This window comes from Aethalodelphis obliquidens, unplaced genomic scaffold (assembly GCF_003676395.1).
Source record: "Aethalodelphis obliquidens isolate GAN/ISIS:26980383/991018 unplaced genomic scaffold, ASM367639v1 scaffold70, whole genome shotgun sequence".
Taxonomy (NCBI): Eukaryota; Metazoa; Chordata; class Mammalia; order Artiodactyla; family Delphinidae; genus Aethalodelphis; species Aethalodelphis obliquidens.
In genome coordinates this window covers 5688899-5714439 of record NW_020838014.1, presented here as the reverse complement: position 1 = coordinate 5714439, position 25541 = coordinate 5688899, and the positions used below count along the sequence as shown (strand labels likewise).

Below are 25541 nucleotides of genomic sequence, written 5' to 3'. Positions count from 1 at the left end.
AACGAATCTTTGTAAACACTCCAGTAACTTGGCACTAATGATTACTGAATGTGCTTTGTAAATAAACAGAAGTTGCATGAATGAATTTTTAAAAGAGCCCTCCTCCCTCTCCCATTTTCTTTCTTTTTTTGGTTTCCTAATTTGCAAATTATCTTCAAGGACAGTATCTAGGACCCATTAAACTAGATTAAAAAAAAAATTCTAGCTTATTTTAGGAGGAGGCTGGTGGTTCTCAAGCCCAAGAAGGAGAAAGCTATGGGAAGCTCAGTCTGCGGCTAACGTGTGCTGGGTGGTTTTGCCCTTTGCATCCTCTGCTCTCCTGATATTGCTGGGAAACCAGGAAGCATGTCAACTGAGGTCCCTTCTGGCATCTCCTGGGTCCTGGAGAGGCCAAGGAGGACCCTGCCTCTCTGTTCTTTTTTTTTTTTTTTTGGCGGTACGCGGGCCTCTCACTGCTGTGGGCCTCGGGCACGAACCCGTGTCCCCTGCATCGGCAGGCGGACTGTCAACAACTGGGCCACCAGGGAAGCCCTGTTCTTACTTGTTAAGAAACTTTGCTGGCCTAGGAGCATAGGGGCAGGCTCTGGGTGAAGTCGGGGGTTCTCCTCTCCAAGAGGTCTCCCTTGGTTCCTCCACCAAGGGCTCAAGGCCTTGTGAGCTGAGTGTGCACAGCTTATCTAGGCCCTCAGCCTGAGCTGGGCTGACAGGGAGTGTGGGTGGAGGAAGAAGGAAAGGACTGGAGTGAGCGACGAGTAACATCTGCCCTATAAGTCATAGATGTTTGCCAAGTGGAAAAACACCCAACCCTCAGAATGTTTCATTTTGTGCTTCTTGTTTCATGAAAGGGGTCAAATGTAACGTGGCATCTCCACTGGAGCCAGGTGTGAGTTGCTTCCCTCTGCCCTCCACAAACAGGGCTGTTTCCCAGTATTTGGTCTGAAGTGTGCTGGGCCCCGAATGCCCAAAGGCAATGGCACACACTGCATCACACACGAGTGCCCTCTTCAAGAGAGCATCTTTGACGAGCCTGGAAGCTTCCAGCAGTGCCTAATGCTCTCCTCATTCCCGAGCTCTTCAGGGACTGCACCCTGGGCAGCACAGCTCCTGTAAGCCACAGCCCGAGCAGGGAGGAACCTCAGGGCCACACGGGCACCCCAATGAGCCCTTGAGGGCGGAGGCTGGCCAGGCTTCTGAGATCTGTTAGGTGCAGATCCCCGTGGGCAGCCCAGTGCTCCAGCTAGACTCACCCAGGCCTGGCAACACGCTTGGACCAGGATGGGGAAGAAGCGGCCCACCCGGCTCTGAAGGGAACTGCAGGATCCCTCTACCTTTTCCAGCGGGCTCTCAGGGAAGGCTGGCTTCATGCTTAAGCTAAAGTGGCCAGCGCTGGGCCCGCAGGTGGTCTCCATCAGCCCGTGTCAGAGGTGGTACGGCTAGAGGTTAGGAGTATACGCTCTCATTTCAAATGACCGTGGGGAAGCTACTTTGCCTCTCTGAGGCTCTGTTTCCTCATCTGAAAGTGGGAGTGATCACAGTACCTACCTCACGCTGTTAGGAGGATTATATGAGATGATGTTTGCAATGCGATTAGCAGGGTGCCTGACATTTTAGAGGGCCTTGGGATACAAGGGCATTATTGTTAATCTGAATGAGGAGAGCCTGAACGATAGAGGGATTTATAGTCATCACAGGATGTACGGCAACCACCCTCTACCTATAAAAGCGGTGGTAGACTGGGAGTTGTTGGGCAAGGGTGGAGCCAGGTGGTGGGTCCGTGAGTGAAGTCCTGACTCCTTGGCCTGGGCTCCCATCCAGCAGGACAGCTGTTCAGGAGGCAAGGCTGGTCTGAGCCTCAGCTGGTCTGGCCTAGTGGTGCCATGTGGGACAAGCTATTTAAGCCTCCCAACCACCCTGTGAGAGGTATGTATTGTCCCATTTTTCAGATGAGAAGATTGAGACTTAGACATGTTGGATTTGTGGCTCGTGGTCACCAAGTGAATATGCACCAGACCTGGGATTTGAATCCCTAGTGTTTGACTTTATGGAATATCTGTCTTTTCTGTTGTTGTTTCTCGCCAGCACTTAGAACTTCCAAATTTTAGGGAATCCCTTACTACATGATTCTCGATGGGCAGACAGCTCCTTGCCCCCGCCAGCCAGAGTAGGCAATTGGACCCCTCTCCACTGTTCACCAAACACAAACTTCCAACCTCACATGAGGCTGCAAAGCAAGGGGCCACTAAGAAGAGGTCTGTGACAGACCCACGATGGAGGCTGTGTCTGACAGTGGCCTCCTGCCCAGGGGTTTCTGTGTCCTGGCTTCCTGAGTCCCTGGTTCCCACCCAGTCTCCAAGCCTGTGCCTCGAGCTTTCTGCAGCTTTGCCCTAATAGGAATTGCAAAATTCACATGTTCAAGAACAAATTTCTAATTTCACCCTTCCTAAATATTAACCATTCTCATTCTGTAAGTGGTAACTCCATTCTGCCGGGTGCTCAGGTCAGAAACTCGGCAGTCAACCTTGACCCCTCTCTCTTTCACATTCACCCCCACCCACGAACAGATCACGTCAGCTTTACCTTCAAAGTATAGACCCGATCCCCGTCCTCGCCACTGGTCTGAGTCACCACCATTCCTCACCTAGATTATTTCGGTAGCCTCTAAACTGTCCCCCAACAATCTGTTCTCCACACAGAAGCCAGAGGACCCTTTACAGGCACAGAGCTGATCACGTTGCACCTCGCTCAGTCTTCCAGGGGCTTCTATCTCACTCAGCGTAAAAGCCAAACTCTCTACAGCAGACACAAGGTCTCAGGTGACTGGGCCCCTGTCACGTCTTGGGTCCCCTCCCCTTCTACTCCCCCCAGCTCATGCAAACATGTCATGCAGCCCTGCCTGGAAGGACTGGTTGCTCTAAAGTGTAATCCCTTCTTCCCTCAGCATCTCAAATATGATCATATTGAAGATCATATTCCTTTTCCTAGAATGACTTTCCCTTGTGTGTTGCAACTGGACTCCTACCACGTCCAACAAACTTCTCATTCCCCAAAGTTCAGTCAAATGCTTCCTCTCTGAAAGCTCGAGTGAGCATGGTTTGGTTCCTTGGCACTCTTTCTTCACCACCAAGTAGCTTTGCCTGCTCCAAAAGGTACAAACCCAGCCCTCAAACCTAGTCTTTGCTTAGGAAACTCACTTCCCCTGCTTCACAGACGGGGAAGACTTGATCAGGGCTGGTTATCGGTAATCGTGTTGCTGTCACATCCTCCTGCCTCCCCACCAGCAGCAGTTTCTCTTTTCTAAACTCCGGGAGCATTTGGTACACACCTTTACTGGAAAACATAATTTGTGGCTTGCCAATCTATCTTCTTCTGGCCCAGCAGATCCACAAGTTAAGTGTCAAAGTTGGCTCTGTATCTTCAGTGCCTTGCATGATTCTTGACACATAGATGTTCAATAAATGTTTAAAGAAAAAATAATTCCCAAAGGACTTAAGCAGAGTTGTATAAATAACTGCAAGCATTAGAATTTGACTTATAAAGTGTCATTAAATACACTATTTCACAACATATCGATTGTCTATGTGAGCTAAAATTATTCGTAGGGTTCAAATTAGAATTCTTCTAGGTCTATCTTCTGGTATGAGACGTTTTTCGTCTTCTAATAAGCCTTACCTATTAGTTCAAAGCCTTTAAAGGAAGGGAGGTCATATTAGGAAAGAAATGGAAAAGTCTTTTTTAGGCAATATTTGTCTTCTGTTTGGCAAACGTTTCATCATTGACTTGGTTTCGGTGGGGCATGAGCCGAGGGGTGGGCGGAACCCTGTGCTGAGGCTGCTGTAGGTCCCAGCAATTTCTTAGTAACAGGCTTTCCCGAGCAGCCAAGAGCTTGTGGCATCTGTCCGTTCATCAACGTCAGGGTGTTTTGAAAAACTTAAGCAAGAGGTTTCACTGCATCTCAAGCCTCCCAGGCTTCAAACAGCTGAAGATTAAAAAAAAATTTTTTTTTTGAGATTATCACCCTGTGGTGGCATACATTTCTGGCTACTTACTGCTGAACTGTTTCAAAATACCGTGCCCATGCTAATTTGTTTTGGAGTCATCCAAAGTTTTTTGTTTTTTTTTTTTGCGGTACGCGGGCCTCTCACTGTCGTGGCCTCTCTCGTTGCGGAGCACAGGCTCTGGACGCGCAGGCTCAGCGGCCATGGCTCATGGGCCCAGCCGCTCGGCGGCATGTGGGATCTTCCCGGACCGGGGCACGAACCCGTGTCCCCTGCATCGGCAGGTGGACTCTCAACCACTGCGCCACCAGGGAAGCCCCATCCAAAGTTTTGATGAGTATTTTTGAAAGATATTTCCAGGGGACTCCCTTAACCTCTCCCTAAATAACATTCATTTTGTGTATTTCATGGGCTCCTTGATATTGGTGGATGACTGAAACTAGACTTTCAGAAGGGACAGCCACTCCTGGGATCTTGGTGGGTGCCCCTGTTGGCCCACCCGGGCTCATGGACAATGCAATCTCAGGGCCTGAAAAGGACTGCATGAGAGGACTGTTTTATGGGTCTCAGTGAAATGGGTGTACTTTCTCAAGTTCAAGGCTAGTCTTCCTACCTGTGCTCTGGATCTCATATCCCTTCCTTCTTCAGGCATTGCTGCCTTATCAAATAGCTCCTTTCCCCCTTACCTTCAAACTCTACTTCCTTGTGAAATTCAATTCGAATGTCTGGTTCTTGAAGAATCTTTCTGGATTATCTTCTCCCCTCCCAAACCTACCCTAAGCTTGATGAGATGCTCCTCCTACTCTGCCCCTATAATATGGAGTGCATTCCTCTCTTAGAGCATTTGTCACAATATTAAGCAGGCCAATCCCTGTTTGGGGGTGGAGATTTTATTTTGATTTCTGTATACTTGAAGCTTGCTAGAGCTTCTGGAACAGCAGGTAGAAGTTCAATAAATGTGTGTGCTATATAATAACCATATTAATTATCTCATGAATCACATGCAAATTTTCTAGTCCAGGTTCCTCATTTTATAGAAAATACACGGAGGTCCAGAGAAGTTGAATAACTTGACTAAGGCCCTACAATCATTCAGAGGAAGACAACAGACTACAGTTTTGGACTCCTCACTAATTGAAGATACCTGTTCCTCCCACTAGGCCCTTCTGATATTCTGTGCACCAGCTGCACTGTGTATTTCCCACATTTGCATAAAAAGGACACAATACATGACATATCCCTTTTCTAATGTTTAGACTTTTCTTAGTGTATAGGCTTTGATAAAGTTTTTGCTGCAAGAAAACTCCAAATCAAGAGAAATGGACCCTTAAATGGGGTAGCCTGATCTGGTGGAGAGTACTGAGGTCTGAGAAATGGGTGCTTATTCGACAGATATATAAGTTGTTAAGTGGGTTAAAAGATGACTACCATACTATGTCCTTAAACGTTGGACAAGCTAGTAGGGGACGTAAAGGCATGTTCACACATAAATGTAAGGTAGTATGTGATAAATCGTAAGAAAGTTAAGAATAAGAACAATGGATGTACAAATGTGGAAGAAATCCCTCGAAGTTAAGGAAGTTAGGGAAGTCAGGGAAGGTTCTGTAAAAGTTTCATTGTGTGAGAACACAAAAAAATAAGTAGAATTTTGATAGAAGTGGATAAAGGCCTTTTAGGTGGGAAGAGCAAGGCTTTAAAGCTAAAATTTCTAGAGGAATTTACAAAGAATGTCAATAAAAATATCCATCCATCCATCCATCCATCTTCTACTTATTCCTGGAATGGCAAACGGCAGAGTGAGGAGCAAATCTCTTTCCCCAAAGGAATAACATAGACAAACTTTCTAGAAATTGAGCAAAGGCATACAACAAATCAAGAAGCATTTCTTCAAGAAAAATGACTGACCTCTGGGTAAGAACAGTGTGTCCGCAGTATTTCAGCCTAGGGCTGCTCCCATGTCCTTCCAGCTCCATCAGCATGGCAGTTCTCCCAGGCAGGACAAGCTGGAGTGGAGCGAGGGCAGAAAAATTCCATTCTCCTGGGCATGGTTAGAAACAGCAATCTCAGTGGCAAAAGAACTGGAAAGATCAATGCAGCTAGCCTGAGGTTTTGGTTCTGGTTGGGACCAGCAACCGTTGGCAGACTGGCCAGAAATTTAACAGGGAGATAGGTCCATGGAATGACACAAACATGGTGCACCTTGCCACATGTCCCTGGTGGTTTGGAAGGCTGCAAGCAAGAGCAAGGCAGAATATATATTCAGGGGAGACTAGAGAGAGCCCTAGCTATCGGTATACATTCCTGGCTGAATGTGAGGCCTCGGACCCAGGCAGTTATCACTAGTGAGGGCCCAATGTAAAGTAAAAGCTATGTGAACTTGTAAGATGCACACAGTTTGAATATGTTCCACAACCTACACACAGATCCACTGGCAAAGGGTGGAAGCCCTTACTGGCTCAAGATATTTGAGCACAACTTCTGACAAATCACTGGCTGATCACTAAGCTATGCTGACGCAGGGCTTACTCCTAGGAAGACGTATTTAAAAATATAAATAAGATTTAAAACATACAACACTGAGCAGAGATATCAGTGGTCATACACCCCAGGAAAGGTGATCTCTATAGAATTAGACCAGGGAAATCACTAAACAAAAAAACAGAGAAATGGCAGTAGCAACAATCACCACCTCCCTGGGTGGAGGAGATCAGATCAGAATCCAGAGTTGCTACAATATTACGTAAAATTTCCAGTTTTCAATTAAAAAAATATAAGATATGCAAAGAAACAGGAGAGTGACCTATTTTCCGGGGAAAAAAAAGTAGCTAATAAATACTGTCTCTTGTCCATGACCTCCACCCACTAGATGCCAATAGCACCATCCCTCCTACCGCCCCCCCCCCAGGTCACGACAATCAAACATGTCTTCAGACATTGGGGGATGCAGGGCAAAAATATCCCTTTATTGAGAACCACTGCTCTAAAGCAACAGTAATCAACATAATGTGGTATTGGCATAAGGAAAGACATAGATCAAGGAACAAAATTAAGAATCCAGAAATAAAACCTTACATTTATGATCAATTGATATTTTGCAAATGTGCCAAAGCAATTTGATAGGGAAAGGACAGCCTTGTCAACAAATATCAATAGTACTGGGATAATTAGATACCTACATACAAAAATGACTTTAGACATTTATCATACATGAGAAATTAATTCAAAATGAATCATACACCTAAATGTAAGAGCTAAAACTATAAAACTTTTAGAAAAAAACATAGTTCTAAAGTCTTTGTGACCCTGGATTAGGCAAAGAAAGGAAAATCCATAAAAGAAAATATTGTTAAATTACTTTATCAAAATCAGAGTATTTTGCATTCAAAATAGAGCATTAAAAAACATTGTAAGGGCTTCCCTGGTGGCGCAGTGGTTGAGAGTCTGCCTGCCGATGCAGGGGACACGGGTTCGTGCCCCGGTCCGGGAAGATCCCACATGCCGCCGAGCGGCTGGGCCCGTGAGCCGCGGCCGCTGAGCCTGCGCGTCCGGAGCCTGTGCTCCGCAACAGGAGAGGCCACAACAGTGAGAGGCCCGTGTACCGCAAAAAAAAAAAAAAAAAAAAAAAAAATTGTAAGACGACAAACCCACAATCTTAGAGAAAATAAATACAGAATATATAAAGAACTCTTACAACTCAGTAAGACAGTCCACTTTTTTTTTAAATGGGCAAAATATTTGAATAGACATTTTACCAAAGACATATGCACAGCTAATAGCATAGACTCAACATCATCAGTCATTAGGGAAATGCAGATGAAAGCCGTATTCAGATACAACTTCACACCCACTAGAATGGCTATAGAAAAGACAGTAACAAATGTTAGTGGGGATGTGGAGAAGCTGGTACTCTCACCCTTGTACATTGCTGGTGTGTATGTAAAATCAGTCATTTTGAAAGACAGTATGGAAATTTCTTTAAAAGTTACACATAACTTTGCCATATTATCCAGCATTTCCAACCCCTAGGTAGGTACATACACAAGATAAATGAAAACATATGTCAACACAAAGACTTGTATGAAAGGTTCATAACAGCATTGTTCACAATAGCGAAAAAGTGGAAACCAAAATGTCTATTAATTGATGAATGGATAAACAAAATATGTTATATCCATAGAAATGAAATCTTTTCAGCAATAAAAAGGAACATACTCTTGATACTTGCTACAGCACAGATACAGCTTGAAAACCCTATGTTAGGTTAAAGAAGCCAGATGCAAAAGACGGTATACACAGGATGCCATTTGTATGAAATGTCCAGAAAAGGCAAATTTGTAAGACAAAAGGCAGATTAGTGGTTGCCAAGGGCTGGGACAGGAACAGAAACCATCTGCCAATGGGCATGCAGGATCTTTGTGGATTATGGGAGGGTTGTGTAGCTCTATAAGCTTACTAAACATCACTGATATTCCCACTTACAATGGGAAAGTTTTATTTTATGTAAATCATACCTCAATAAAGTTAATTTTAAAAAGCAAATGGCAAAAAGTAATTCTCTTATATCCTTGCCAAAGGAAGATAATTGCTGTTAACTTTCAGTGTATTTATTTGTTGGTGTTGTGTATGTGTTTTAACAAAAAGTAACTTCTACTGTACAGTTTTTAAACTGATTAGTTCATATATATTAATATATTTGTATGTCACTAATAACAATAACAAAACTGGGGCTTCCCTTGTGGCGCAGTGGTTGAGAATCTGCCTGCTAATGCAGGGGACACGGGTTCGTGCCCTGGTCTGGGAGGATCCCACATGCCGCGGAGCAACTAGGCCCGTGAGCCGCAACTACTGAGCCTGCGCATCTGGAGCCTGTGCTCCACAATAAGAGAGGCCGCGATAGTGAGAGGCCCGCACACCATGATGAAGAGTGGCCCCCGCTTGCCACAACTAGAGAAAGCTCTCGCACAGAAACGAAGACCCAACACAGCAAAAATAAATAAATTAATAAACTCCTACCCCCAACATCTTCTAAAAAATAATAATAAAAATTTTTAAAAATAACAAAACTGCCTGAGACACTTCATGAAATCATGAATGATGAAATTGCAAAACCACTTTAGAGATCATCTAATGCCTTCACTTTATGCCCTTTTGTTTCAATTTCCTTACGTATAAAACAGGAGGTAGAACTATAGTTTTCTTGGATCTTTATTGCCTTTCCCCTCTTTATTAATTCTTTTCTATTTCTTTTGGAATTTTTACTCCAATCTGCTGCTAATGAAAATAATTTAAAAACAGCAACTCTTTGCTGTTTGTGAGCTTATTTCAGTCCAGGTACATGGATTTTTTCTTATTTAGTTCTCCTAAAAAATCGGTATTATCTTCCTTTTACAGATAAAAAATTAAGATTTTCTTTGGGTTAAGAAATTGAAATTTTCTTGAGGGAAGGAGAGAATGGAGAATTATTGCTTAATGGTTACAGAGATTGTTTGCAGTGATGAAAAAGTTTTGGAAATAGATAGTGGTGATGGTTGCACAACATTGTTAATGTAATTATTAATGCCACTGGGTTGTACACAAATATGGTTAAAATAGCAAATTTTAAGTTATATTTTATCACAAAAAGAAATTGAAGAAATTTGTTAGGTCTACTAACAAGGTACAGTCTCTCACCATCTGAACCCCACAATCTTTTTTTTTTTTTTTTTTTTACAGCCTTACTGAGATACAATTGTCATAACATGATGTAAATTGAAGGTGTATATGATTTGATATATGTATGTATTGTACAATGATTACAATAAGCTTAGTTAACACATTCATCACCTCACATACATTTTTTGGAGTGTGTATAGTGAGAACATTTAATACGTACTCTCTTAGCAACTTTCTAGTATACGACAGTGTTAACTATAGCCATCATGCTGCACATTGCATCCCTAGAACTTGTTTATCTTACAAATGGAAGTTTGTACCCTTTGACCAACATCTCCCCATCTTCCCCACTCACCAGCCCCTGGCAATCACCAATCTACAGTTTCTATGAACCCATACTCTTAACATGATTGCTATTTGCATGTTGACAGTGTTTTGTAACCCAATAAAATAATGATGAAAATTTCAGATAACTGGCAGAGGCCCAGACTTTATCACATTATAGTCACTCAGAGATCTTACTCTTTTATCTGGTCCTGTTTTAGTTGCTTCTGAAAAGATAAGTCCATAATTAATTTTGATACATCTATAATTTAAATTTCCTAGTTTAAAATTTTGATCAAGTTAACATCTACTGTGCCAGGAAGAAGTAGACCTCAATGATGTAAATTGGTTGTTATTTTGGGCTTTAGTACTACCTCATTTGACGCTCCATGGGTACAGAGTTTTAAATACACTGTGCTTTACAGTATCAATAGATTAAGCCACTATCTATAGTTTAGCTGATCCTATTCCTAAAGCCCCTTAGGCCTATTTTTGCTCAAGAATCACTTAAGAATTCTTAGGGTCAGGTCAGATTTTAATGTGACAGAATGAGATCCAGTGATTAAGGCAATTTTTAAAAAATATTTATTTACCTATTATTTATTTGGTTGCACTGGGTCTTATTTGCGGCACTCAGGCTCCTTAGTTGCAGCATGTGAACATTTTTTTTTTGTTTTACATCTTTATAGGAGTATAATTGCTTTACAATGGTGTGTTAGTTTCTGCTTTATAACAAAGTGAATCAGTTATACATATACATATGTTCCCATATCTCTATGTGAACTCTTAATTGCAGCATGCATGTGGGATCTAGTTCCCTGACCAGGGATAGAACCTGGGTCCCCTACTGCATTGGGAGTGCGGAGTCCTATCCACTGTGCTACCAGGGAAGTCCCAAGGCAATTTTTAAGCTTGATGGTCTCAGAGGTTGGATTAGACTAGGTCTTGGAGATAACAGGCACAGTCATACTATAAGATTGTTGCACAGGACTATAGTTTGTTTTCTTAAAATTAGATGGCATGAAAATTACCCTTTAAGTAATCTCTTCATCTTTCTATAACATCACGGAATGTGAAGATTAGCTGAACCAAAAGAAATACTCTCTGAACGTGGGAGACTGAAGATTACCAGTTACTGTAAAAGCCAAAGTTGTTCTGAAAATAGGAAGATTGAACTGTATTGTCATCCTGGGTACAAATGAAAGCTAAACAGACTTTTCACTTAAAGAACATCTTTATTTAATCTTTAATATACAATATTACCTTTAATTTATAAAAATTACATATGGAGGACATAACTGGAAATCAGTTCAGGAGCGGCCAGTGGGTACCGATTTAGGAGGTTATACTTGCCCCTCTTATTAGTTTAGGGAAAAATTATACCACTGAATTTGAGACCAGTAAGACTGAGGAACGGCATTTCAACTTCCAAATCCAGTATTAAAATTGGGGATGCTTTATTCAGTTAATCCAAACAAAAACTAACTTCTAAGTTTTCTAAAAAATAACTTTTCCCAAGAAGAGCTGAGCTTATCTCCATGGAGTTTTCTGGTATGCAATTTGCAGAATTCTGTAGCATCCAAATTGTTTAAAATCCTCTGCACATTAACATGTATGTATGTGGGTGTGTTTGTGTACTCACACTTAACGTTCACCCTGAGCTGAAGCCATCTGTATAGTATGCTGGACCTAGAAAGGTAGCTCATTTATAACATGTGCTCCCCTATCACTCTCAGTACAGGCTTCCCCTCCTCTAGAATTTCCAAATACAGTGAAATATTTGATAAACTTCTTCGTGAAAAAGCTATTCTCAGGATGACTGGTGCATTGCAACGTACATACTAGCAATATGGTGTCGTGTAATTTCATGAGTTCTACTGTGCTCAAAGTTTAAAATGGATTAGTTGTTAAACAGTTAAAAGGCTAAGGCTGAGGATGCCCTAATTTAAATATGATGCACACTGACATTCTGAAATAATGCTATTGACTTGAAAAGAATTTGAGGCGAGTGCAAGAGGAGGAAGGGGAACTCTTCTTTTGGATCCATCTTTTCTCTGCACTCCTCAGATTTAGGCTGTTGTAGAGGTAATAAGGGCAGTACCTTTCTGCACTCTAAAAAATAGTGGTTGCCAAATGGCAACTGAGGCACATAACCCATTTCTCCTGTTGCTTAAAATTTTTCCAAGAGATTGGTTTCTTTAGCACAAAGGTCAGAAATTCTATCATATTCTTGTCATAGGACTCTACGAGTATTCAAGTGGAGGAATTTTTGCAGCTCCAGCAATCCAGAGTCGTTGGTCCAAAGATCAATGAGCAGGCAGAACTTGGAGCAAATATACTATTTTGACACCACAGAGACCCTTCCTTTTACACAGAGACTCTGAAATTGTGGCATTAAATGACAAGGCAAGGATAAGGACTGATAGCATACCCCATGAACAAAAAAATGCCTCTTTCAAGATAGTTGTACCATATTGAAACCTGAACAGACTCCAGTAGAGTATAGCTGTTTTCAAGACAACAAAATATATAGCTTTAGGTTACACAAATACATACAATCATACATACACACATCTTTTTTTTGCTCTAAAAATGAATTATGTACTCAAAACACAGATAAAAGATGCAGGTCAAAGATTATAGGGTCTTATACAAATTTAAATTGGGATCAAGGGTTAACAACTATGATCCAGAGGCCAAATCTAGCCCTCCATGTTTTTGTAAATAAAGTTTTATTGGAACACAGCCACACCCCTTCCTTTATATATTGTCTATACTTGTTTTCACAGTTCAACAGCAGAACTGAGTAGTAAAGATAGAGACCGCATGGCTCACAAAGCCTAAAATATTTATCATCTAGCCCTCTGGAGGAAGCTTGCTGATCCATTATAGATCACAAAGAGTGTGATCTGAATGAGCTGAAGGAACAAAAAATCATCTTCACCAATGTTCCTGAACCAAGTAAGTGCATTAAAATATCTCCAGATCATATTTGGTTCCTCAAATATTCTGCTTAGAATTTGTGCAGCCAAAAACACGTTAACAACCGTGTTTGTTAATTAGCAGACAGAGACAGTATTAAAAATCTCTGTGTACAACTGTATTTAGGTATGTATCTACGTAAAGAGTGGATAAGATATGAGCTAGCCAATTTGAGGGTAAGGAAACCTAAAGAAAAATAAGAACTCAAGATACCATTACTAGGAACTGTTATTAGCAACTCAGAAATATTTCAGTATATTTTTCTTTATATGTAACAGCGTGGGACCATTACTAGGAACCATAGCAGAGCATGAACAATTCACAACTGCAAATTTTACCCATGAATTATGTGACAAAATTTTTGAATATAAAATAATCAGCATTTCTATAAAACATTAACTTTTAATTATGTAATTAAAGTGATAATAGCAAAATAAGAATGTTTTTATTTCTAAAGTAGATATTTTAGTTAAAGTTGCATCAGAAATCAAGTATTTCTTTGACATTTTCCAAGAGACTTATTAACTACAATTATAGCTGTTAGTATTATATAGTAATACATTGTTTAAAATATATTATAAACCATTTCTTTCCTTATTTAATTTAAATGAAATACAAAATTAAGGATTTTGTAACATGAATCATACTGGAAAACACTTAAAATGGTATGAACAACTCTTATACAGAAAATGCCACTGGAATCACAAAAAGTTCTAATACTTGAAAGTAGCTAGCACAACGCTTGGCACATATTAGGTACCCTGTGTTTATTCACTCACCCTCTCATTCACTCACTCATTCATTCAAAGAAATCCAGGCCTAAGGAGAAACTCCATGATGAGAATGGCGAGCACAACCTTTTAGCAACAAATTTGTAGTTTTGACAAAGACTTTGGCAATGGAGAATGGAGATGAGAAGTTAATGATCAAATTTTAAACTGCTTGGTTAAAATCTACCAAGTGAAGCCCTGGGTTGTCCTAGAGGACATCATAGAGAATCAGGGTCAATATTCCACAGACGGAATATATTCCTTCAATATCCAGGTTTTGCTTTTACATATAAACATCTGCTCAAAGACAAGAATAAGTTGGTGTCAGAGAGACATAAAAGAGCATATCTGTGCAACCCACGAGAAAGTAAGAACCCCGTGACTGGGTACTTACTTTTCTGCACCAAGACTTCTTTTTGATTGGGACCACATTCTCTTGGTTTTAACAACTTTATACTGGTTTGAACCAAAAAGTATGATCCTAAAATTCTAGAAGAAAAATAAATATAGAAGGTAGAGGGGGTGTTCAGCATCTCTATTCTTTTTTCTTATATACCAAATGATCTATCTACTCTGCACATCTGTGCCAAAGGCACGAAGTAATGTGTCTGCTTTTGAGGAGGCACCTGGAAAGGAGCAGTTCTGGGCTCTCTGCAGAAGGTCTTATAAATGTAATGAGTATTTAACCTGAGTAATAAGGTCTACAAAATGCAAAGGACTGTAAAGGACAGAACAAAGTAAAGTATGTTCTTGGAAACTAGCAGAATATGGGATACTATGGAATAAGGATGGATCTTGGAGAAAATAATTTTTTTAATCTATAACAAAAATAAAACATGACACTGGCAGGTCATATGTAGCTGACTTAAATTTAATTGCCTTTGGTATTCAGAGAAGAAAAAACAACAAAAAAAGGAAGCACACTCGTAAGCGCTAGTCTTCTCACAAGGAAGGTAAGGAGATGATGAAGAAGACTCTTCCTTTGTCTCCCTCAAGCTTTTTGCTTGTACCAGAACTGGCTATGCCTGTACACTTCTCTGCCTTCTCCCGAGCTCCAGTCATCCGAGAAACACAAACAGAGCACTTGGGGCGGGGGTTCTGTCTTTTCATTCCTTGGGAAGTTCTTGGGGAACCAAGAAGGCCCCTTTACTCAGCATTCTTCTAAACGAAGTGAGGGAGGGTTCACTGCCATCTCTACAGCTGTTCTGGGTCTTTTGCCAAGTCAAGTTTTTCATTCTTTTTAGTGACCCATAAGTGGGCTTCTGCTGTTTTCAGGAGGAAAGCTAACATGTTTTGAGAACCAAATACTTTCCCCTTTCTCTTCTAAAGTTAGTCATCTACACTTTTCATTTAAAAATTTTAATTTTTCAACTAGTAAAAGGTATTATAGTCTCAAAATATGTATAAAATTTAACTCTCCTAAAGATTTAAATAATTCAACTGGCTCTACATCCTTACTTTCTATGTATACTGAAAATCTTGAGGTGGTTATCATTTATGGATCATTTGCTGAACTGTGAGGACTGCTTGACTATGTGTGATATAAGATGATCACCCTTAAAACATATTTAATCATATTAATTTATTAAATCTTTTTCCAATTTAAATCTACCACATGCTAATGAAAGAGTAAACAAAATAAGAAAATAAGCCTTCAGAACTCTAAGGTGGGCTTCCTGCACACTGTTTTATGAAATCTTCAAATTCAGAGTAAATACCAGACTAATACTACTACTCCCAACTATTACTGTCAATGGAAGCTGTCTGTATTAAAGGTAAGGAAGAAAAAGTGTCTTGCACTGCGACATAAATTCAAGGGACAGAAAATTTATTAAGTCAGATATTTATCTTACAGTTCTTGATAAAATTTAAGTTCTTCCCCTCCCAATATAGAGAAATCATAATTTCTTTAAAAAGAAATATCATTGCAAAATCTACTGATGGTAAGAGAAAGCCCCTTAGATATATCCCATGTTTAGTGTAATATAATTAATTATACCACATTTAATCACTAAAAATTATTTTGAAGCTATTCTGATTAATTGTTTGAATTTCTGTAAATACCCTTGGAGAAAAAAAAGTTGAATTTATTTTTTACATAAAATATTTGTGAAAAGCTCCCTCGTCTAATGGGATAATAAAGGATCCCCTGTCCCAAAAATAGTTAAGGAAGTTTCACTATATTTTGTTTTTGATTTAGTAAATTGTAAAAGTAATTTGCCTCCTCAAGGTAAATTCAGAGCTGCAATGACAGTACAGTGAATTTTGCCAAGCCCCATAAAGAGAGTTGTAAATGGAGGGATTCTACTAAGTTTGTAATGAGGTTAAAGTAGATAAAATTTACTTGGTAGATTTGCTGCTTTGGAAAAATAATCTCCTACCAACAAAACCAAGGCTTTCTCTTAGGACAGGTTTCAAGGCAACAAACTGCGGCATTGTCCCCACTTTTTGTCATGCTACCAACACTAGACTGAACAACATGCACAAAATCCCAAACCCAGGTTCCTAAGTAGTGGTTATGATAAATAGCAGTTTCAATGATTCTATATGGAGACAAAGACTTGAAGAGTATTCTTTGTGAGATCATGCCTCCAGAGAAAACAAATTTAACCAAGGAATTTCAATGGAATAGATAGACTGAGATTTGAAATGTTTGCCAGTCTGGTCATCTAATACGAAACTTGAAAATTCGGACAGGGATAGGTATTCTGTTTCCTTTTTGAGTCTTCTTGCTGCTGATGAAGTTACACCGTTCTTTTGTTCTTATTTATTTTAATTCATTCCGTTATTAAAAATGGAGAAAAAAGGGATAAACAATGTGTAAATATTTTGACTTGAGAGCTGCTCCACTTTGGGAGGAAACAAATATATAATTGGTTCCAAAGGCCATCTCCAACTCCTGCAAGGTGCTCCACATTCTTGCTTATTCTCAGGAAATCTAGCCTCCAGATTCCAGGACTCTAAAAGCAATAAGCAGTAACAGGCATAATTTCTCACGGGACCATCTTGTTAAGAATCAAAGCACATCAGGTCTCTGTCCTACACACACCAGAATATGTTTTGGTCAGGTATAAAATGGAATCATTTCAAAGTTGGAACATCTACAAGTTGAAAAGTCTTGCAGGGAAGAGTCACGTTTCACCCTGCCATGCTGACTTAAGAGGTCCAGGTTTTCAAAAGGCCCCTCTCCAGACTGATTTCTGTAGTGGTCCATGTAAACAAAACACAGGTGAGAATGGTCTTTCTGCAGCTGCTTTCATCGAACAGCAGGGTTTCTTGAAAGCGTGGTGTTGGCTAAATGTAACACAGGCAGAGGGTGGGCCTCTGTATTAAATACCCAGTGGTCTAAAGGTAAAAGGTCATCACTGGAGAACAGAAGATACAAGTATCTGAAAATAAAAGGGGAAAATGAGTTTCAATTAGAATTCAACAAGAAGATCAAGTGATCTCAGTTATAATGGCGGAGGACACCCATGACCTATTTGGAGCAGGTTTGATGAAACACACACCAGAAAATGAACCTCATCCATTCAAATGATTAGAAACACAAAATATTCCAGAAGAGTGCATAAGAAAATCCAGTAAGATGAACAACTAGACCTCTGAAATAAGGCAGTTAAAAAGCAAATCCCATATACCTGCCTGAAACACATAAAACAACAAACTGTAAAATGGCATAAAACAAACCAATTCAGAATTTTTTAGAGACCTTCTTTTAAAACTCAGATATAATATCAATCATATGTTTTGGCAGCTTGGAGACCTCATAGTATAACTAGAAATTAATTAATCTATATTTATTAAGAAACACTGAAGGAACAAGTAAAGCACATTATTTGGACACAGCAAGGACTTCCACATACTCCTAATACATTAGTTTTTGCAGTTCTTAGAGCAGGTACTGCAAATTTAAATAAAGGTTTCAGAAACATTATGGATTTACAGGAGGTTTAATAATTAGTCTCTCTTAATAGGTAATAGCATTGTTTTTTCGGGGATATTTTGGCTGCATTGGGTCTTCGTTGCTGTGCATGGGCTTTCTCTGGTTGTGACGAGCGGGGGCTGCTCTTTGTTGCGGTGTGTGGGCTTCTCATTGCAGTGGCTTCTCTTTTTGTGGAGCACGGGCTCTAGGTGTGCAGGCTCTAGGTGTGCAGGTAGTTGCAGCACGTGTGCTCAGTAGTTGCAGCACATGGGCTCTAGGGCATGCAGGCTCCAGTAGTTGTGGCTTGCGGGCTCTAGAGCGCAGGCTCAGTTGCTCTGTGGCATATGGGATCTCCCCAGGCCAGGGCCCAAACCCATGTCCCCCACATTGGCAGGCAAATTCTTAACCACTGCGCCACCAGAGAAGTCCAATAGGTAATAGCATTGTTTATATGAAGGCATATGTTTATACCTTTCCGTAAACACTGCAGGCCACAGTGGTAACTTAGAAATTAAAAATGATAGTTTACAAAATGATCCTTACCACTATAGGTAAGAATATTATATACTATAATTGGGCAAATTCTAATCTGAATTCTATTAGGGGGTCATCAAAGTAAGCTTAAAGAAACAGCTATACAGAGTCAGGAAATCTGGGTTCTAACTCTTGATCTTAGCAATGGCTGGGCCTTACTAGGCTTTGGTGAAGAATCCCTTTACAATATTCTAGCTAAACTTACTTTAAAAATAGGCACATTAATATCTTTTCTGCTTACTCTTATAGTTCTGGATGACAGAGTAAAAACACAGCACTGGGGTAAACGAGGGTTGCTTATCAACTTTATAACTGATAAAGCTAGAATGGAGAGTGACAGTGCTTCTAATTTCACTTTGATCCTAGACCTTGAGATCTGCTTGACTGATTTACTCACCAGGTTACAGGCAGAGAAGGTAGAACTGAAAAAAGACTTGGATGGACATAGCAAGAGACTCTGCTGGGTCAGCTTACTGAATGGAGATCAGAAGCACAAGCTCTTTGTGTTCTGGGCACAAATATGCCCAGGAGAGCTATGTTCTGTGCAGTTCCATGTCTCTTGGTTAAATGTGGGCAAATGTATCAGGCTCATTCTAATCTTCTCACTACTTGGGAGAGGAGTAAGTGAAGGAATAGAGAGAAAATGCAGTTTCCTGCAAAATGATTCCTTTCCATTGGGGATGCTATAGAAGTACCTCACATAAACACACAAGTTATAAAAATCAATAAGATAGTGATTGTGGAAGTTTTAGATAACAGAAAGTGGTATTATTATTTTTAAACAATCATTTAAAAAATAATCTTAATACTACTGTAGTGGGTTGAACAGTCCCCATGCCCCCCAATTCATGTCCACCTGGAGCCTCAGAATGTGTCTTTATTTGGAAATAGGGTCTTTGGGGATATAATTAGTCAAGGATCTCAAGAGGAAATCATCCTGGGTTTAGGATGGGCCCTAAATCCAACGACTTCTACCTTTACAAGAGAAAGGAGAGAGCGATTTGGACCCAGAGACATATAGGGACGAAAGTCATGTGAAGGCAGAGGCGAAGACTGAAGTTAAGCTCCCATCACCCAAGGAACACCTTCAGAAGAAAATGATTTCAGACTTCTGGCCTCCAGAGATGTGAGAGAATAGAATTTCTGTAATGCCACCAAGTTTGTGGTAATTTGTTATGGCAGCCCTAGGAAACTAATACAACTTCCATGTCTACTCTCCTTAGGACACCTCTGGACCTTAAGTAGGGGTTTGGAATAAAGACTAACTACTTCTTGGAAAGTCAAATAATCCCTAGGGAGTAGAGGCTAGACTATAGATATACAGATATATTTAAAATTTATAACAAATGTTTAAAAGTACAGTAATATAGCTAAACAATTCATGTCAAGGACATGGTACACTACTACTGACTTAAATTTAAGATTTTTAACTTGGATTTTAAAAATAGAACAATTGGAGAAGTGTGATCTTTGCTGCAAAAGTTGAGGAAAGTCTAATCTAAATTAGGTATCAGACTACTAGATGTTTTTTCCTCTAATAAGGATTTTTTTTTTTAGTGTTTTGTTCTGTTTTTGCGGTACACGGGCCTCTCACTGCTGTGGCCTCTCCCGCTGCGGAGCACAGGCTCCGGAGGCGCAGGCTCAGCAGCCATGGCTCACAGGCCCAGCCTTTCTGCAGCATGTGGGATCTTCCCGGACCGGGGTACGAACCCGCGTCCCCTGCATCGGCAGGCGGACTCTCAACCACTGTGCCACTAGGGAAGCCCTAATAAGGATTTTTTAAAACTATAGTTCAAAGTTAGAGATAATAGATGACAAATGGCATTGACAAAGGCCTGTAAGTATATAAAAAGGTGCTATTTAGTACTTCAGTTTTACTGGATGTCTTGCTGACTTTTTAGAGCTATTTTTAAATGCTGCTTACATACATCTCTTTTATCTTTCTCTTATCTACAAAGACAAGACATTCAGAGGAGGTGATGGTGCCAGAAATCATCTCAACATAAGTGTTGGCGGTAACCACCAAATAGGAAAGTTTTACCACCAAATAGGAAAGAACAGTCAACAAAATTTGAGGAGAAACACTTAAGTATCTATGGAGAACTGGTAAGGCTAAAAGAACCAACTACCAAGCTAATATGTTCTTTATTTAATCCTTTATGTTTACCAAATGAGACTTGCCGACTTGTCTATTCTTTTTCACAACTAGCAGTGGCAGTGTCCAGGGTACTACAGATAGATGTTACAATGCTAAAGGCTTGCATTAGGGACTACTACAAGTAACTCATAATAAAACCTCAGATTGCTTGAAAAATAATTTACTTAAACCTTCCATTTCATTTATAGTCCTAATGTTTAAATGATGTCTTAGAATAGACTGGTTAGAAATCGAATTAAAGACACTCAGTGGAAATTATGTTCTAAAAGATGATACATTAAAATATACAATTATTAACCTCTCCAAAAGATCTGCCCCTCTCTGCCTTTCCCCACATCTTTTCTCAAATCTTAAAAGTTGTTTTTTGGTGGGGAAGAAAAAATATTGAAACAAATATTGGTGGGTGTATTGTGGATTCAAATGCATTCTTTAAAAGATAAACTGAAGGAGGCAGAACATTTCTGGTATGCTTCAATGGTTTAGGCCTTGTCGTGAAACATAAGGGGGCTGGGGAAAATTCATCTTCCTCTGCCTTTAGGGGCCAAATAATTTAGGATGACTTTCCTATAGGATAGAGGATACCTATACTATCAATACATAAACAGTTGGGGTTATCTCACATAACAAAAAGCCCAGAGGTAGATGGTAACAAAGGTTGGTTAATTCAGCAGTAAAACATTGTCAGATCTCTGGGTTTTTAAAGATTAATGAAAAAATATTAAATTTTTCCTGGTGCCAAAAGACCTTATCCCTTTTTCCCTATTCTTAGGTCACTGCCTTGAGTCCCTTTGATATGTAGGTAAAATCTCTTTAAAAGCTTCGTAAACCTCTTGCCAGCTTTACAATCCAGGAATGCTTTTCTTAAAAGGCCTGGGAGCCATGACTTTGAAATATAAACATCAAGGAAGATAGCACCCCAATCTCTCTGTCACTGTGGGAGGTTAGCTTAGGTACCTTTCTCCAAGCTCTGATTACCCCTTTGTCATAAATACAGAAGTATTACTTTTCCACTGGATAAAGGCAATTAACACAGATGGCCACCCCAATCACCACGTGAATTTAGAAGGTACTATGTATAGCAAATGGTGTTGTCAAGAATGTACCCCTGATCACTAAACTAAGTGGGGGTTAATTCGAGTACAGTATCCCTGAGTCCTCTGTATTCCTAGTTCCTCCACATCCATGGATTCAACCAACCTCGGACTGCGTACTACTGTAGTACTGGATTGGCCAAAAAGGTTGTTCAGATTTTTCCATAATATGGCTCTAGGAGCGCTTAGTTGTCTAACTTCATTCAAAACAATTTTGTTAGATTGTATTGTGACAGCTGTCATATCAGCATGCATTTAAAAAAAAAACATCAAAATTGGTGAATATTGTGTAGCCATTTTTATATTGAAGATTGAAGAAAAAAGCAACATTTTCGGCATATGCTTTATCATTTCAAGAAAGGTAAAAACACAACTGAAATGCAGAAAAAGATTTGTGCAGTGTATGGAGAAGGTGCTGTGACTGATCAAACATGTCAGAAACGGTTTGTGAAGTTTCATGTTGGAGATTTCTTGCTGGATGAGGCTCCATGGTTGGGTAGACCAGTTGAAGTTGATAGCGATCAAATCGAGACATTAATTGAGATATAACAATCAACGTTATACCGCGCAGAAGATAGCCAACATACTCAAAATAGCCAAATCAAGTGCTGAAAATCATTTACACCAGCTTCGTTATGTTAATCACTTTGACGTCTGGGTTCCACATAAGTCAAGCAAAAAAAAACTTCTTGACCACACTTCCACATTTGATTCTCTACTTAAACATCATGAAAATGTTCCGTTTTTAAAACAAATTGTGATGAGCGATGAAAAGTGGATAGTGTACAATAATGTGGAATGGAAGAGATCGTGGGACAAGCGAAATGAACCACCACCAACCACACCAAAGGCCAGCCTTCATCCAAAGAAGGTGATGTTGTGTATATGGTGGGATTGGAAGGGAGCTCTATTATGAGCTCCTTCCGGAAAACCAAACGATTAATTCCAACAAGTACTGCTCCCAATTAGACCAACTGAAAGCAGCACTTGATGAAAAGCATCTGGAATTAGTCAACAGAAAATGCATAATCTTCCATCATGATAACCCAAGACTGCATATTTCTTTGATGACCAGGCAAAAACTGTTACAGCTTGGCTGGGAAGTTCTGATTCATCCGTCATATTCACCAGACATTGCACCTTCCAATGTCCATTTATTTTGGTCTTTACAAATTCTCTTAATGAAAAAATTTTCCATTCCCTGGAAGACTGTAAAAGGCACCTGGAATAGTTCTTTGCTCAAAAAAAGATAAAAAGTTTTGGAAAGATGGAATTATGAAGCTGCCTGAAAAATGGCACAAGGTAGTGGAAAAAAACAGTGAATACGTTGTTCAATAAAGTTCTTGGTGAAAATGAAAACTGTCTTTTATTTTTACTTAAAAACCGAAGGAACTTTTTGGCCAGCCCAATATTTACTATTGATAAATATCCACGTATACGTGAACTCATGCAGTTCAAACCTGTGTTGCTCAAGAGTCAACTGTAGGGCTTCCCTAGTGGCACAGTAGTTAAGAATCCACCTGCCAATGCAGGGGACACGGGTTCGAGCCCTGGTCTGGGAAGATCCCACATGCTGCAGAACAACTAAACCCGTGTGCCACAACTACTGAGCCTGTTCTCTAGAACCTGTGAGCCATAACTACCGAAGCCTATGCGCCTAGAGCCCATGCTCCGCAACAAGCCACCACAAGAGTAGCCCACGCACTGCAGTGAAGAGTAGCCCGTTTGCCGCAACTAGAGAAAGCCCGCATGCAGCAACAAAGACCCAACACAGCCAAAAATAAATAAATAAAAAAGAAAGAAAGAAAAGAAAACAAAAAGGGTCAACTGTACTTTTACAGAAGGATAAATTATCATTTATCTTCAGAACATGTTATGTAACTGACATATCTGCCGGGTTATATAGAAAGGTAAGATTTCTTTGTCTTTGCAATCTGCCTGTGATGGAAACTGTAGTCTGGTTTAATGCTTATTCAACAATAAAAATGTTTTCTTTCTCTGCTACATTTGTAAAGGCAGGAGATTTTGTTTCTATTTTTTTCCCCAGTAATCAGAATCTCCATGATTTTCTTGACTTTCTCCTCAGAATTATAAGATGCTCCAAGCATTGTATCTCCACACAAAAAGTCCAAACTCCAGAAATTAAAGAGACATCTTCAGGTGTGGGTAAATTCTGACATTCTAATAGGTGTGTAGTGGTATTGCATTGTAGCTTTAATTTATGCTAATGATGTTGAGCACTTTTTCATGAGCTTATTTGTCATCCTTCCCTCTTCTTTGAAGATATAAGTGACGTGTCTGTTAACTCTTTTGCCTGGTTTTAAACTGGTTGTATATTATCTTATTCTTGAGTTTTGAGTATTATATAACCTAGAAACAAGTCCTTTACCGGATATATACTTTGCAAAGATTCCAGTCTGTGACTTGACTTTTCATCATTTTACTTCATTTCCTTTCAAATGTTTCTCAAAGAGCTTATGTTTTTATATTTTTTAATGTTTTTTATTTTCTTATTAGTCATCAATTTTATACACATCAGTGTATACATGTTGATCCCAATCTCCCAATTCATCACTCCACCACCACCCCCCACCGCTTTCCCCCCTTGGTGTCCATACGTTTGTTCCAAAGCTTATGTTTTTAAATTTTAGACCAATTGATCAATTTGTTCTTTTATGGATTATGCTTGGTATAATATCTAAGAAATTTTTGCCTAGCCAAAGGTCACAAAGATTTTCTCCTATGTTTTCTATTAAAAGTTGTATATTTTTAGGTTTTAAATTTAGGTCTATAATCCATTTTGAGTTGATTTTTGTATATGCATACAGAAATCCAATTATTCTAGCACCTTTTGTTGAAAAGCCTATCTTTTCTCATTGCATTGCACTGCATTGCATCTCTTCGTACCTTTGTCAAAAATCAATTCCCCCCCATTTTTTTCATATATTTGGCTATCAATTATTATTATCTATTACACCAATACCACAGTGTTTTGATTATGATAGCTTTATAATGAGTCTTGAAATGACGTAGTATTAGGCTTTCAACTTTGTTCTTTTTCAAACTTGGTCATTCCAGGTTCTTAGCATTCTCATATGAAATTTAGAAAGAGCTTATTAATTTCTACCCAAAAAAGCCTCCAGGGATTTTGACCGGGATTGCGTAACTATAGAACAATTGAGGGAGAATTAACAAAACTGAATTCTCAGAACCATAAATAAAGTGAGTCTCTCCATTTATTTAGGTCTTTAATTTCTCTCAGCAATGATTTTTAGTTTTCAGTGTACAGGTCTTTTATGTGTTTTGGCAAGATTTATCCCTAAATATTTCAATATTTATAAGTGGCAATTTTTTCAGTTTCAATTTCTGATTGTCCACTGCTAGTATATACAATTGACTCTAATATATTAATCTTCTATCTGTAACCCTGCTAAATTCACTTATTAGTTCTAGTAACTGATTTTTGAGAAACTCCATAGGATTTTCATAGAGAACAATTATCCTCTACAAAAAAAAAAAAAAAGGTAGCTTACTTCTTTCTTTCTAATCTGGATGTCTTTTATTTCTTTTTCTTGTATGGCTGCACTGGAGAACCTCCAATACAAGGCTAAATAGAAGTGAAGCGAACAGACATCTGTGTCTTGTTTCTGACCTTAGAGGAACTTAGGAGGATTTTAGTTTTTCAGTGTGATGCTAGATATATGTTCTTCATATATGCCCTTTTTCAGGTTAAGGAAGTTCCTTTCTGTTTTTTGTTTGCTAAGAGTTTTACCAGGAATGGATGTTGGATTTTGTCAAATGATTTTTCTGTCTATTGAGGTGATCATGTGGTTTTTCTTTAACAGTTCACTGATTGATTTTTCCAATGTTAAATCAAGCCTCCATACATGGAATAAACCCATTTGGGTCATGATGTATTAACTAATATGCTGTAGATCTGATTTGAAAAAAACTTGTTTAGCTATTTTATAGTTATGTTCAGAGGGATATTAGTCTTGTTTCCAATGAGAACTCTGATGTCATTCTTATATTTGCTCCTTTTTGGCTAACTTGTGTTTTCCCTCTGGTTGCTTTTAAGATTTTTTTCTTTATCACTATCTTTGAGCAATTTGA

The 25541-nt window shown here is 39.4% G+C and overlaps 1 protein-coding gene across 3 annotated transcripts in view; it reads right to left on the bottom strand.

The window, feature by feature from the left end:
* Positions 1 to 541: 541 nt before the first annotated feature.
* MAN1A2 (mannosidase alpha class 1A member 2) overlaps positions 542 to 25541 on the bottom strand; it is a 177548-nt gene continuing 152548 nt past the window's right edge. For 2 of the 3 annotated variants that reach the window (XM_027091111.1, XM_027091113.1), the window contains one exon: positions 11187 to 17112. In XM_027091111.1, the coding sequence (XP_026946912.1) occupies positions 16980 to 17112 (133 nt within the window). In that variant the 3' untranslated portion in view covers positions 11187 to 16979. Of the gene's footprint in view, positions 3977 to 5900; positions 6034 to 11186; positions 17113 to 25541 lie in introns of those variants that run through there. The other variant, XM_027091112.1, reaches the window with a different exon arrangement.